The sequence below is a fragment of the Zonotrichia albicollis genome, chromosome 3 (genome assembly GCF_047830755.1).
Source record: "Zonotrichia albicollis isolate bZonAlb1 chromosome 3, bZonAlb1.hap1, whole genome shotgun sequence".
NCBI classification, from domain to species: Eukaryota; Metazoa; Chordata; class Aves; order Passeriformes; family Passerellidae; genus Zonotrichia; species Zonotrichia albicollis.
In genome coordinates this window covers 76,282,537-76,296,362 of record NC_133821.1, presented here as the reverse complement: position 1 = coordinate 76,296,362, position 13,826 = coordinate 76,282,537, and the positions used below count along the sequence as shown (strand labels likewise).

General features: G+C 39.0%; 1 protein-coding gene across 2 annotated transcripts in view; it reads left to right on the top strand.

Annotated features, from left to right (window-relative positions):
* The window catches only part of SLC35F1 (solute carrier family 35 member F1), a 231,655-nt gene that overhangs the window by 125,798 nt on the left and 92,031 nt on the right, over positions 1–13,826 (top strand). For both annotated transcript variants that reach the window (XM_005492605.4, XM_014271055.3), the window contains exon 2: positions 9,535–9,710. In XM_005492605.4, the coding sequence (XP_005492662.1) occupies positions 9,535–9,710 (176 nt within the window). The remainder of the gene's footprint in view (positions 1–9,534; positions 9,711–13,826) is intronic.

The window sequence follows — 13,826 nt, the reverse complement described above, 5'->3', positions numbered from 1 at the left end:
TAACACCGGTTTTTTTTGACCTCCAGTTTTACACGTAAGCTATAATTTTTGCAGTTGCTTAATTGTAGATGAATAGTCAGTACACACATTTGCATATTCTTGGAGTTATGAATTTCATGGGGACAGAAACTCATAAATAAATTTTGCCATTTTTGGGAGCAGCAGGAAGAATCTGAAATCATCCATCATCCTGACTCACATACATACTATTTTCTAGGAACTCCAAGCCCATACTTCTGTGTTTCTGACAACACTGAATTAAGTCACAGTAGCATCTATCACTTGAGGAATCTTGAGTCACATGAACTTGTTTTCCATCAGACCGTTCAATCAAGATTGGCTTATCAGTGGCAGGAGTATAGCAGGAGCTGTAATGCTTTTCATCTCCTCCTTTATCAACTGTCTCTCAATAGCTGTAAGAGTCCATAAACCCCCATCACTTTAAACTGTATTAGCACTGTACAATAATGGCAAGAGAGCAGTAAGAAGTGATGTTGTACTACTTTGGGCACTGGTGAGCTATTTTTCTTGGTGCTGGGAATCATCCAGGTCTATTACTGTAGGCTTTCAGCTCCTCTGAGAAAACTGGGAGCTGATGATGATCTTAACTGAACTGAAACTTTATAACTCGTTCTCATATTATCTAAAGATATTCGTCACTGTATTTATAATGTCCTGAGCCTTAGGCATAAAAACCACTGCAAGTGAGATGAGCTGATGCAATTTGACAGTGAATTTCTTTTCTACAAGAGACAGAGAGCCGTCAGTCCTTCCACATCCTCATTACTTTCAACATCTAAAAGCTCAGACTGGTGCGTTTGGAAGAGAGTAAAGATAAATATCTATCTCAAAACCACATCTGTTTGTGTGCTTTATTCTTGAATGATAAAAATAACTGATCTGCAGCCTCAATGACTGCCTCAATTTCATTGGCAAAAATGTGGTATTTTCAGTGGCTGTCACATGGATTTCTAGCTTGAGAAATTACAGCTCACCCTTAATACATAATTGAGTCTCTTACTCTATTTCTAAGACTGGAAATATCACTTTTGAATTAATTTTTGGATAATGATGGAAGAAGTTAGTATTTCAAAAGTACCATATTCAGCAGTTGGTGTTTGTAACTAGTTTTGTAAGCTCTTGTATGGAAAGTTATTTCTGTCACTTATTATTCCGATCTAGATCAAATATTTACATATTTATTTATTTCTATATCCTAATTTCTCTAGTCCTACTTGGCTAGACAGTGAACTTTATAAAAATTCATGGACTGCAGCTAGCTTCAGTCAATTTATTTGACTAAAATAACATGAAATACAATTCTTCTATCTCATGGTTATCTATAACTATACTTTTGATTTAATCACAAAGATTGAAATATTTCCAGTCTATCCAATATAGGCTGAGAAGTTGCCAAGAACTGTATATGGAGAAACCATCATTCTTCAAGAGAAAAAGCCTCTAGGACTCCAAATCTGGTGATTTTTACCTGAAAAGGAACCAGGAAATTACTGATTGGAAGGCAGATGGCTGTTTCAAAACCTGGGCATGTTTTTAGGATAAGCATGTTTTATTTTCTTTGTTAGCTCACTGGTAGGATAAAGATGACTATAAGCAAATTGCACCAACACACACACCCCCATGCCACCAATTTGCTTGTAAGGATTTAGCACTGGACTCCATCAAGATAATACCATGGAAGTTTTGTCACCATACTTTCCTTTGCTATCTTTAAACATATATCTTATTCAACAATAATGATTAAAAAAGGAGTGCCTTCTTTGCACTTAGAGTCAGTGCAGCAGATATCTCAACAGTATATAGTTAACTATTAAGTGCAGGGATATGTTTTATCTGTGTAAGAATAGTCTTTAATAAAGATTCCAGTAAATTCCAGTTGCTAAAGTGTTGTAAAACACAATAACTATGACCATGTTTGTGTGTGAAGTTGGGTTATAAGCAATGGTAAATTAAACCCATTTTCAAGAATTGCTGTAACTGGCAATGTACAAGAATTAGGAAATTTCTTAGGTAAAAGCTCATCTTAAGAAACTGCTTCAGAGACTCCCAAGGCTTGCTGAATGTGATTCTGCTTTGTTTTCATCCAAAGTCAACAATCTGGGCTGGTCCCTCAAGCTATCACACACAGAAACGCAGCAGAGCCTGAGTCTGCCACAGCTTTGAAGCAGATGTACCTACACCTTGATTTTAAGTGATATCCCCAAAAGGCTCTTAAAATCAAGCCCAGTTGTATTTGAATACAAATTAGAACCTTTACGTCTTGAATAGAAAAACCTCAAAGCAACTAAGAAAGGCAAAAAGCAAGGGATAAGAAACTTGGGCAGCTCTCCCCATGCCCAGGGTGTCCTTCCAGCCAAGGCAGTGGCTGCTGGGGCTTCTTCAGCTCTTGGGGAGTGCTGTCTGTCTGTCCAGGTCTGTCTGTCCCTCTGCTGCCCCTCAGGGCTGTCCCTTGGATGCTGCAATGAGGTGCTGGGCCTGCTGGGCAAAGAAGCTGTGGAGCTTGATCCAGAGCTGCAGGGCAAGTGACAAGTTGCTGGGGAGCTGGCAAGAGAGGATGATGAGAACAAGGAGGTGCAGAGCTCCCCTCCTACCCCCAGCTTATGGCACAGAGAATTTCTATTGGGCCTCAGTGGAAGCTTGAGGTAGTCTGCAACTCACTGTGTGGAAAACCCACCCTTTGTGCTGAGATCCAATACAAAGCCTGTACATCACAATAAAGATTTCACAATAATGACTCAGGAATTAAGTGATAGATAGGCTTGGTGTTCCATGGGTTTCTCTCTCTGATTTGTCAGTTAATTTTAGTGTTGTTTGTATTTTAATGCAGTGTGTGGCTTTAGTTGGGCTCCAGACTTTGGTATTTCACTGTTCAGCAATGATTTGATACCTATATTCTGAAAATATTTTACATCAGTTTGTTCTTCCTTGCCAGAAATATTAAAAGTGTCTTTTATTTAGATCCAGAAACCCACTATATTTTCTTGAGATGTTGTCTAGAATGATTGCAGAGGATGTAGACTGTGGGAGTAGGTGACCAATAGAATACCATGGCACATCAGCCCATGATGTTATTGTCAGTATATGTGTTGGGTGATGTGGTTGCTATTAGTGCTGTGAACATTTAGCTATAGAGTATTGGGACTGCTCCTGTAAATTGCTCTAAAGCAGTGTGCAGCAACTTTGATGCATTAACTGAAGATACTTGCTGCAATCCTTACTTTATTGAGACGGGCCGAGAGGAGGGAAGGGTTGTATGTGCCAACTTGTAGAATTTCTCCCCTGTGTAACAGGCATGTCAGAATAAGGGGGAAATAAGAAAAGACAAGTTTCCATGCAAAATTAGTGTAGAATCTTGTTCTCTAGATGCAATCAATTTCGGAGCAATGCAGGACTAATAGGAGACTTCATATGCTTCAAAGCTATTAGAAAATCTGCAGCTTTAGCTATCAGAGAGAGCTCAGTTGATTGTCCAGAACAAATCTTGTTAATTTATTCTTTCACAAGCTGCCTGTGTCAGTGTTAAGTGTGAACCACAAAATATGGAAGTAATGTCCATGTCCTCATTAAGCAGCGATTCAAGTGGGGGATGGTGTGGGAACAGAGGAGCTCAGCTGCAGTGGAAATAGTGACATTCCATGCTGGTGATGGCAGTTAGTATTTGTGATTTTGGCATGTCTTGTTCCTGGGTTTTCTATGGTAATATGCATCAACATTTCTACCAGATAAGTAGAATTTTAAAAGAAGATTCTCTATCCAGCTGTAAGCATTTAAATAAACTTGACTGGATTCCCACAGGATACAGGGGCATAACTTCAGCTTACTTTGAATCAGTGTGAAGTTTTTAAGACCTTGTTTTATTTCTCCTCACGCTTTTATAGAAACACAGTAAAATGCACTCAAGTGAAGAAGCTTGGCAGCATCACAGTGCTGTGACAGACATCATCAGCTTCACTATGGCATAGCAGTCATCAGTCTCTGAATGAAGTGTATCTGCTTTTTCATTTTTTAAATACACTCTTGGAACATTTGGAGTGGTAACTTTGTGTTGCGGTCATTACCGCCCTGGAGAAAGCACAATCCTGCCTGCAGGCCCTTTCCAGCAGTGCTGTAAAGCAGCCTTTACAGATGTGTTCCTCTAGTGAAATTTTGGCTCAGGAAACAGACTGCCAATCTCTTGTCTGCTGGAGCCTGTGGCGTGCTGGAGGATTAACACACCTCATGCTAGAGATTGAAAGTAGTGGTAGCCTCTGTTCTTTACCATCTGAGATACTCTAAAACTGATGCAGTGGGGACTTACTAGTGGAAAGATACCAAATAAAGTGCAAGAGAGAGGAGGGAAAGCAGTTAAATTAAACTGACATGGAGAGTGCTTTAAAACAGGATTTAGTGTCAATTAAATAGGCTTGAATGTTTAAATCACTTGGCCACCCTCTGCATGTCATTGATTCTCCAGCATACAGCAGCTGTGATTGTGTGGCTCCTTCTCAATGTTGCACTGCCTTGATTTTGTGTTGTGGAGAGTTTTGTGTTTCTGTGTTTTGGGGAGGATATGGAAATTAACTAGTATTCAGAGCTAAATATTTTAATAAAACACTTAATAATATATATAAATATTTTAATTCAGAACTTAGTATTTTACCTTCATGTAGAATAATTACAGAATAACCTGCAGATAGCTGTTTAGTACACTTTATTGCACCAGTGTGTATGTGCAAGGAACCAAGCACTAGCTGGAGAGTTCTTTGATATGAGAATGTCTGCCTTCAGAAGTTTGGCTTTGTCATGGCTGATAAAGGAGACACTCAAGTGACAGAAATTTCCTTAAGCCTGGAGGAACAAGTGAAAAGGATGCACAGCAGCTACCAGCCCAGACATTTAAACAGAATTAAATGGCTTCCAACATCAAGATGAGGCTTTGTCTTCTGGCTCCACTACCAAAGAGACAATAAAGAAGTATTTTTAAAATTCTGCTAGTATGCTGTGAAAAAAGTACTTAGCAACATGACACCTGGAGATTTAGGAGTAATTCTGACCTACTTCTCACTTAAAAATACCAGTCTGATCCTAGGTTAATGGTTGGACTAAATGACCTTTTCCAGCTTAAATGATTCAATGATTCTATGCATTTGTGAGATCAAAGCTTAACTACAAGCAGAAGATCTTTCCCTGTTTTAACTTGGTTTGAAAAAGTACTGTTGGTGTTGCTGAAGGAAAACCAGGATTTTTGAAGAATTGCTTTGTTTTGATTTAAATAGAATACAAGTAGAGAAATAGAATAGCACTCAGCTAAAGAGAAATTGGATCCTGAAAGGCAGAAACCCTCACTTTTATAAAGCTTTTTGTGCTGTGAGTCTCTTTTTGGTGTACTGTTTGAAGGCCATCAAACTACACAGCCTTTCTTCAAGATATGAATGAATGTTGCATCCTCAGTGAATGAATGTGCTGCTGAAGCCAGCACGATAGACCAAAGGCTTAGGGAAGAAATCATCCTTTGTGCCATCTCCTGAGTGGTGGAGCACATGAAAAGCAAGACAGAAAGTGTTGCAGATAGGAGCCATGTTGCATATTTCAACAGTATTATGATTTTTGGGAAAATACTTATGAGTGCCAGAGATGACAGCACTGAGTTAGTGTCTTTCTATTTGTCTAAAGGAAATAGTTGGTTTTTCACAGACATTGAAATCTTCTTTTCAGTGTTTGCTTGCTGCTTCTTCTTAAAAAGAATGGGTATGTTATTATTCTTATCCAGGTATTAAAGGCTCAGAAGTTAAGACTCTTGTATTATTAGATCTCCGTTTGCAGGGAAAAAAATTTAATACAGTCAATGTTACCAGCATTTTTTGTAAAATTCAGGTATCTTACATTGGTTATTAGGTTTATAAAAAAACTGTATTTTTCTGTATTGCTGCTGACATTGTCACTAATTTAAACAATTTAAGATTTGTTTCCACTTTTCTGTTTGGACAGAGATGAGTTGTTCTCTTACATTCAGCCAAGGCAAAAATTAGCATTTTATTGACCTTGTGATTTGCTTTCTCTTACTTACATTTCATTTCATTACTGTTTTCCGTGATAATGGTTAGTGTGTCAGAGTCTACAGTGGTGAGAGAAGGGGAGGACACAGAATCTTCTGTGCCACTGCTTGTCATTCACGTCTGTAATGGGCATGTTACTAGGTGTGGCAGGAGAGTTTAATGTGGGCATAAAGAGGTAAATTTTGTAAAACAGATCACCTTTGCTTCAAGTCTGAGCATTTAATGGGCACTTGAATTAGATCTGCTTAAACATCTAACATGCTACTCTTTGCACTGATTAAATAAGAGTAAAAGATTTGTATCTTTCTGTGCCATCCATCAACTGTGAAATGTTTAACTAAGTCCTGACTGGAAGAGAAGCAAAGCAGCTTGATTTCAGAATGAGTTTTCTTACATAATTAGAAATACCAAATGTGTGCAAAAATCAGAGACCAGCAGTAAGTATGTACTCAGTATCATTTATGTAGTCAGTGTTTTGAAAGACAGCAGTTGATGGTACTGCTTGCACTTGGACTCCCACAAACTAGTTTTCTACATTTTTTTGCATTCAGTTTATCTCTAAAAGACAATTTTTACTCAAAAGCGCTTTCAAATTACAGAGTTTATACAGATTCAACATTTACTTACAGACTTGGAGGTGTTTAGGTTCACAGCCTTGATTTTTTGTCCATGAACTGAACTCCAATTACCCTTTGTGTTCATTGATGATTTCAATAATACAATAGCAGGTGGATTTGTGGACACATTTTGAAATTGACAGAAGACATAGAAATGTATTCTCAATGACTTTTCAGGAATAAGACCATAAAATTTGAATTACCTTCTTGTTTGTAAGTTTATGAAATGTAAAATCCAGAAGGTGAGGGCAGGCTGTATATATGCTGTAGACGTTGACTCTTTAGGAAAACTGCCACTTGTAGATCTGGTTGAATCTTGGCAAAGAACCAACTATGAAAAAATGTAGTTGTTTTATAAATAGCAAAATAGCAATGAGAGAATCAAAACATACACCAGAGAGGGCTACAGCTGTCAAACACAGCTTTGAAATTTACCTGGTGTTTTTCAGGTTTTTTTAGTTGGATTTTTAATGGTAATGGCAGTGCAGACTGGTCAGGCCTGGTGACGCACCTGAATATAGAGAGCTGAGCTAGAAAGTATGCCTTTTGTAAGACCTTATCAAACTTGCTACCAGGCAGAAAAAATGTAATGATTACTGTGGTTCCCAACAGCTCACAGCCCTAGGGAGCAGGAAATATGTTATTGTAAGAATCCTTTCCTTAGAGAGGGTGTGTTTAGCTTTATGTAAATCTAAGCAGGAACCAAGATGCTTCTCTTCAGAGCAGGTGCAGTCCCCCAGTGAATGTAATACAACTTTCACTCACAGGCACAGCCAAAATACAGGGACACACCTGCATTTCATGTAAAGCCAGGAGCCGATTTGCAAACATCTGATTTACTAAGGAAATGGAACTATAGAAATGGCAGTAGGCAAGAGGACAACCCTGCATGAAGCTTAATTGCAGAATGATGTAGGAAACAATATCCAGCTAAATTAAGAACTGTAAATAAGGGTGCAAGATTAATATGTGGATTTAAATTGCAGTCAGTACTCAAATTTCCTATTCCATATCAACAGCAGAGCAGGTAACAGCAGGAGCTGAGGATCAGTAGTGTGGGCAGCATCTGCATCATGGTGTTGGATGTCACCTCTGTCGAGTGTGTTTGTTTCCCTTGGTTGTGTTTCACAGTAGAGTGAGTAATGTGAAGGCAGAGGTAGCAGTAGTAGAGTCTTACTTGCTGCTTATGCAGCAGTCTCCCATCAAAACACAGGGTTTAGCACAATAAAGTTTGTTCTTTACTCTGTGTGTCAGGCTGTTTGTCAGCGAGGCATGTTAGCTGAATATGAGTACCCAGCCTCCCGTGCTTTCCAGTGTCTCTTTGGTTAAATCACGCCATGACTGACACCACGACACATTAGTGGGAGGATTGTTTATGAGAAAAAGGGAAACGAGCTTGACACTTGAGTTTACCAAGTTGTGGGAGCACAGATGCTCATCACTGCCAAACATGCAGAGCCGAGGTCAGGGAAATCTGTCAGGGAAAGCAAAGCAGCCTTGAAGCAATATTTTTTTAGCTGTCTGGCAGAGAACACGCATGAAATAGTGTTATAGCTGAGCAGGGTGCTGCCCTCCTTCCTCTACTCCCTCAGGATTGCCTAGTTCCCTTTCCTCATTGCAGGCTCGAATGAGACATTGCAGAACATGCTCCTCTCCTTCATACCTTCCCCAGGGAACTCAGCCCCTCTTTTCGGGGGCTGGTGACAGCAGCAGTAGCAGTGGGCAGGGCTCAGACCAGATGTCCCCTTTGGATGCCCTTTTGGTCTCCCTGGCAGTGTTTTTGCTTGCTTCTCTACCAGACCAAAATTTTTTTGCATTTTGTTCTTCTGCATGGGAAGGTGTAGCTGTAGAGCAGACCTAGTCAGCATGAGAGTGGTCACACACAGGGAACCTGAGAAAGTTCTTAAGGATAATTAAAAAATACAGATATTCCTGTGTTGTGGGCATAGGAGACCCTCTTCCAGAATTTGGAAAAGGAAGATTGTTTAGACTCAGTTGGGCTGTGTGGTTTGATAATAAATTCTTCAAGAAGAGTAAAAGAGATGGAGGTATTTGGAGGAAAAAAAAATCTTTCAGATGTAGCAATTTCTGCAGTAAAGAGAGTATTATAGCAAGACAGAGAACATGCACAAATGAAGAGACTATTTGAAGCCTGTGGGGAAGGAGAATGGGGTTGTAATAGGAGAATGCAGAAGATACTGGAGATGAAAAATAAGAAAAACAGATTAAAGCAAAAAGCCTAACCAGAAAGTATATTTCTAACAACCAGAAGGAGACAGAAAGGGGAAAATTGGAATCCTCAGTTCCCATCAAGCAGAAGAGAAAGTAAGCACTTGGAAAGGTGAAACAAAATGTAAATATATTTATCCAGAGTGGATGGAATAATAGTTTATATGATGAAATGTATATTCATCTTGATGATGAAACATGATCCTTTATCTTCTTTTTCTCTTTGGCTAAGTCCTGAAAGCTGTGTTTCCCACTGTGTCTGAATGATAATCCTGGGTCTTTCTTTTAAGGAGGATGCTCAAAGGAAGCAGTTCTGTGTTTTGGTTGATTTAAACTATCATTTATCCTTTGTGAAATGTGAAATGCAAAATTAAATGGTAGGGACGTGCCATCTGCTGTTGTTTAACATGTGAATAAGAGCTACTATGTTGGCACAATGTTTATGCTCATGATAAGAGCAGGAATAATGGGAATGTTATGTTGGCTATACCCAGCAGGTCCCCTCGTTGACTGAAGCATTATGTTTCTTCCATGTCCCAGAAATGCTGAACGTGATCCCTGGAGGAGGATGAGCATTTCCTCCTTAGTGAGGAGGCTGAGTGTTTCATGTCTGTTATTCTCATTCCTTTCAGGGATCTCTTGCTGTCTGTGGCACTTGGCCAGGTACTCTCCCTCCTTATCTGTGGCATTGGTCTCACAAGCAAGTATCTGTCAGAAGACTTCCATGCCAACACACCTGTTTTCCAGAGCTTCCTCAATTATATCCTTCTGTTCTTGGTCTACACAACAACACTAGCTGTCAGACAAGGTGAGTGGCTCTCTGAAACTGTTTTATAGAAAGCCGTGGGAATAAAGGCTTCTGCAGAGCCGCAACAAGCAATATGATTTATTCACTAGCATTTGTTCCATATTTGCATTACCTAGAAATACGTATTGAATGAACTGAAAAAACCACCAAGAAAATCTTCATTAGCAAAGAATGAATCATTAGATCTCAAGGACTGGGGTGCTGCCTAAAAGCTAAAGTAAACATCAGTACTACTGAATTCTGGTTGTTCTTGCCTTGCTGGGAAATACTTTAAGTGTGCTTTACATCTTACATAGACTGAGGAGAGCTCAGATAGAAGCAAAGGAGAGCTTGCTAGTTCTAGGTGCTGATCTTGGCAATTGAGTAATTCACTTACTAGACAGAAAGAAATAGAAGCCAACTTTTAGTTATTGGAAAGTAGGAGATGAAGGGAGAGATTTTGGGGTGCTCTCTCTCTGAGGGGAGGTTTGGGCAGAGCAGCTCCATGGCCCTGTCACTGCTTTGCCATGGGCCTGTGTAACCAATCTGACCTCCAAAATGAGAAATGCATTACATTAGGCAGTAAGCTTTGGTACTGTTTATCTAGTGATGCTCTCTTTGACAGTCTGTATTTTTTATGGGGGCTTGTGCCTTTCCTGCACATCCCTTCCCTTCTTTGAGATTTCGTTTCTAGATGAGGTGTGGGAAGTGAAAGCATTTAAGTACATTTCTGAGCCACTCTTCTTTTTTGTAATAATTTTATTTATTCACCTTCCCAGAACACGTAGATTAGAAGCTAAATAAAAGAGAAAAAAATATCATGTGTTCTCCTGACATAAGGAGGGTAGGGCTCTGTGGAGGATAACTACTACAAAATGTATTAGGTGGTGGTACATTTATCAGCATACTGAAAAGCTCATGTTTTCTTACAGGAACAATGATTTTTGGATTGGTCTTTGATCTTTTAGTGTTTTGGGAACAACCCTGAAGCTTAAGTTCTTCACTCATTGTACAGTCTTGTGATACAATGCTAAAAGTGTTCCAAAGCAGCAAGGACTTAATTTCTATGCAAAAATGAACAGTCAAAAAAATACTCCTGTACTCTAGCACAAAGCACTTAAGCATATTACAACATAAGTTTTATAAACATTGGTCCCCACTGGCATTTTGCAGAGGTGCTAAAAGCCAATGTGCAAAGGAAATGTTGACTCTTATATAAGGAGAGATTGCTCAGGCACTGTTTCACTGTCTTGGTATTTCAGTTTGTGTAGGGGGAAACATTACCACATACTTTGCTCTGCCAAAGGTTTAAAATGTGTTATTAGTAGCAGCTTTCTGGAGAACTGTGTTTAAAAATAATTATTCTGAGTGTAGGATTGCCTAGATGTTCACAAGTTCTGTCCCAGAAATGTCCTCCTCTGGACTGATTTAGATACTGTGAAAGGCAAGTCCCTATATGGACTCTTAAATAGATTTTACTTTTTTGAAAATGCTTGTGAGAGGGTATACCCATATAGATACTGCATTCTGCTGTGCATTACAGAGGCTAATTTGGAATAAGGTTTGATGCCTGGTGTATATTGACATCTAAGAATTCTATCAAGCACTCTGCTTTACTCATATATAAATATGTATTAAAAAGGTACTTTATAAATATTTTTCGGACTCTGTTTAAAAATATAGTTGTGGACTAGAGGGAGTTTGTCAGAAGTATCTGTGGTGCCAATATGATAGGTTTGGGAACTAAGTGGTAAAGGGTTAGGAATATGTGGAAAATGTTTTCTGGACAAGCGAGGAGGGCTGGGGAAGGTGTTTGAAAAAGCCTGTGGTTGATTACAGACCACACAAACAACTAGGGCACATGTAAAGGGTACCAATGGAATTGTCTGGAAAAGGAGCTGTAAAAAAAAAAGAAACCCAAAAAGATAGTTTCATCCAAAAAAACCCAAAATAAAATTGGCTACAGATGCTATGAAAGCAGTGATCCAGGCATTCATCATAACATCCCTGCTGGATGGTACAGCACTACACAGCCTATTTATTTACTCGGCATTTAATGTTGCCAGCTGACTGAGCCTGACATTGTCTTTTTGCTTGTGTGTTTATTCAAATCCATTATCTGTGTTTGTTCCATTAAGGCAGTTTCTCTAGCAGCTCTAATCATGTGGCTTCATTAATAGATGGAAATCACATAATAATATTAATGATGACTCTGTTCTGAGTGCTGACATCATCAAAAAAACCTTTTTTTCAAGTATGGTTCTTCTCTATAAAAGAATGAAAAAATTTTAAATAATTCTCTTTCTCCTTCAGAAATCAAACCATCATAAATTGATTTGTAGTAAAAAATAATTGCATCCCTTTGTCTTTTTCTTTCCTTGCTTTGTTAATTCCTGGGATTTTTGCAGAAATGTAGTGTTTAAGGAGGTGTCACTTGGGGTAGCCAAAAAAACCCTGAATTCACTCTAGGACTGAAGGCTATAATTTCCTCAAGACATAGAGTTCCTCTTTCTTTAGAGGCTTGTTCCAAAATTTTATTTACTCTGGATGCCCTTGGACTTAGCTGTCCCTCACTGTTCTTATATGCTCCCTGAGTGATAATGAAAAGGCAGAATTTGCACTGGTCTCTGGAAATCATCATTAGCAGATGATTAAAGCTCCTGAGCTTTTCTGACTAAAACCTTCTGCAGTGAATGCTCAGCTTCCAGCAGCTAAAGTTAGCCCAGCATCAGCAGTGTCCGCTACGTTTTTATATTGAGTTAGGATTGTTTTCCAAATAATTTTACCACAGCGCTCGCTCTAATGGATACATAGATTAGGATTGTCAGTTTGCAATGAATCAACACGTCATCAGATAGTGGAGAGGCACAGTCCTGCCGGTGTCAGAATCTCTGAATTTTTAAAACTTCATTTTCATGTTAAAAAAATGCAAAAAAAACCCCAACAAAACAAAACCCAAAAACCAAATCTAAATCCCCAAAAAAGAGGAGTTTCAAGGAGTAAAAGTAGACTCAATAGTTTTAAGCAGTGAAGTCCATGTAAGTAAGGCTTTTCCTCATCATTGCAACTTTGTTCTCATGACCACAATAAAAAGTGACAAAAACATTGAAGGAGATCTGATCTTTTGAGATTTTCATATGGGCCTTAAAACATGGGTACCACTCAGGAACAGGTCATGAAAAAGTGGAAGAATTTGTCTAAACTTGGATTTTTTGATGAAAATAAATCTGCCAAACATTTAACAGGTAATGAGGTCATTCTCAGTTCCTTCTCTTGAGGTAGCTTCCTGTCATGCCTGTTGTTTTCACAGCCAGAACTTGTGTTTGTCCATGGTAACACCTCTGAGAAGGTTTTAACACATATTATCTCACCTCAGTCTCCTCGTTAGCAGAGGGAAATGCTTGACAAAAGCATGTAGGGATACTTCCCTATATCCTCTGGGTCCTATGTCATTATTAGTGGAGGAAAAGAAAAACCTTGGCTATCAGTGAGAAAAGCCTCAAATGGGTGAAATGGAGCTGTGAGGGATAGAGCTGGTGGAGATTAGTTTTAGCACCTCAAAAAGCAGGAAGTGGGAAATTGTCCATAGTGGACCAGAAGGTGTTAATTGCTAATAGCCAACATGGGAGCAAGCATCAGCAGCTTGCCACCAAAAATAAATTACTTCTAAAAGCCACGTCACATATGCTACAAATGAAAACAACACATCTACTAGACATCCTTAAAAACAGAAAAAGAACCCGAAACTGCTATTTTTTTGTTATTCTGGAAAACAAGAAGTGAGGGAGCAATGGAAGTGTCTTTTGAGCAGCTGGGAACCACAAAGCCTTGAGGGCCAGATTCTGTGTGAGTAGGGCTCCACACTGCAAGCTGCTCCTTGCATTTTAGAGCAACAAATTACTGAGTATTTTCAGCCCACCAGTACTAAGAGATGGCAATAATCTGCTAGTTCAGAAACATTTTTTATGAATCTCTGTATGTCTGGATGAATCCTGCTTCTAGGTCAAGTGATGAGGTTATATGATCTGTTGATAGAAATAGAGTTTTCCCTACAGTAACTGTAATGTCTTAGATTTGACACATAATTAAAGGTGATCTGTGCCCCTGAGTAAGCCAGAGAGTCCTGTGAGACTAGTA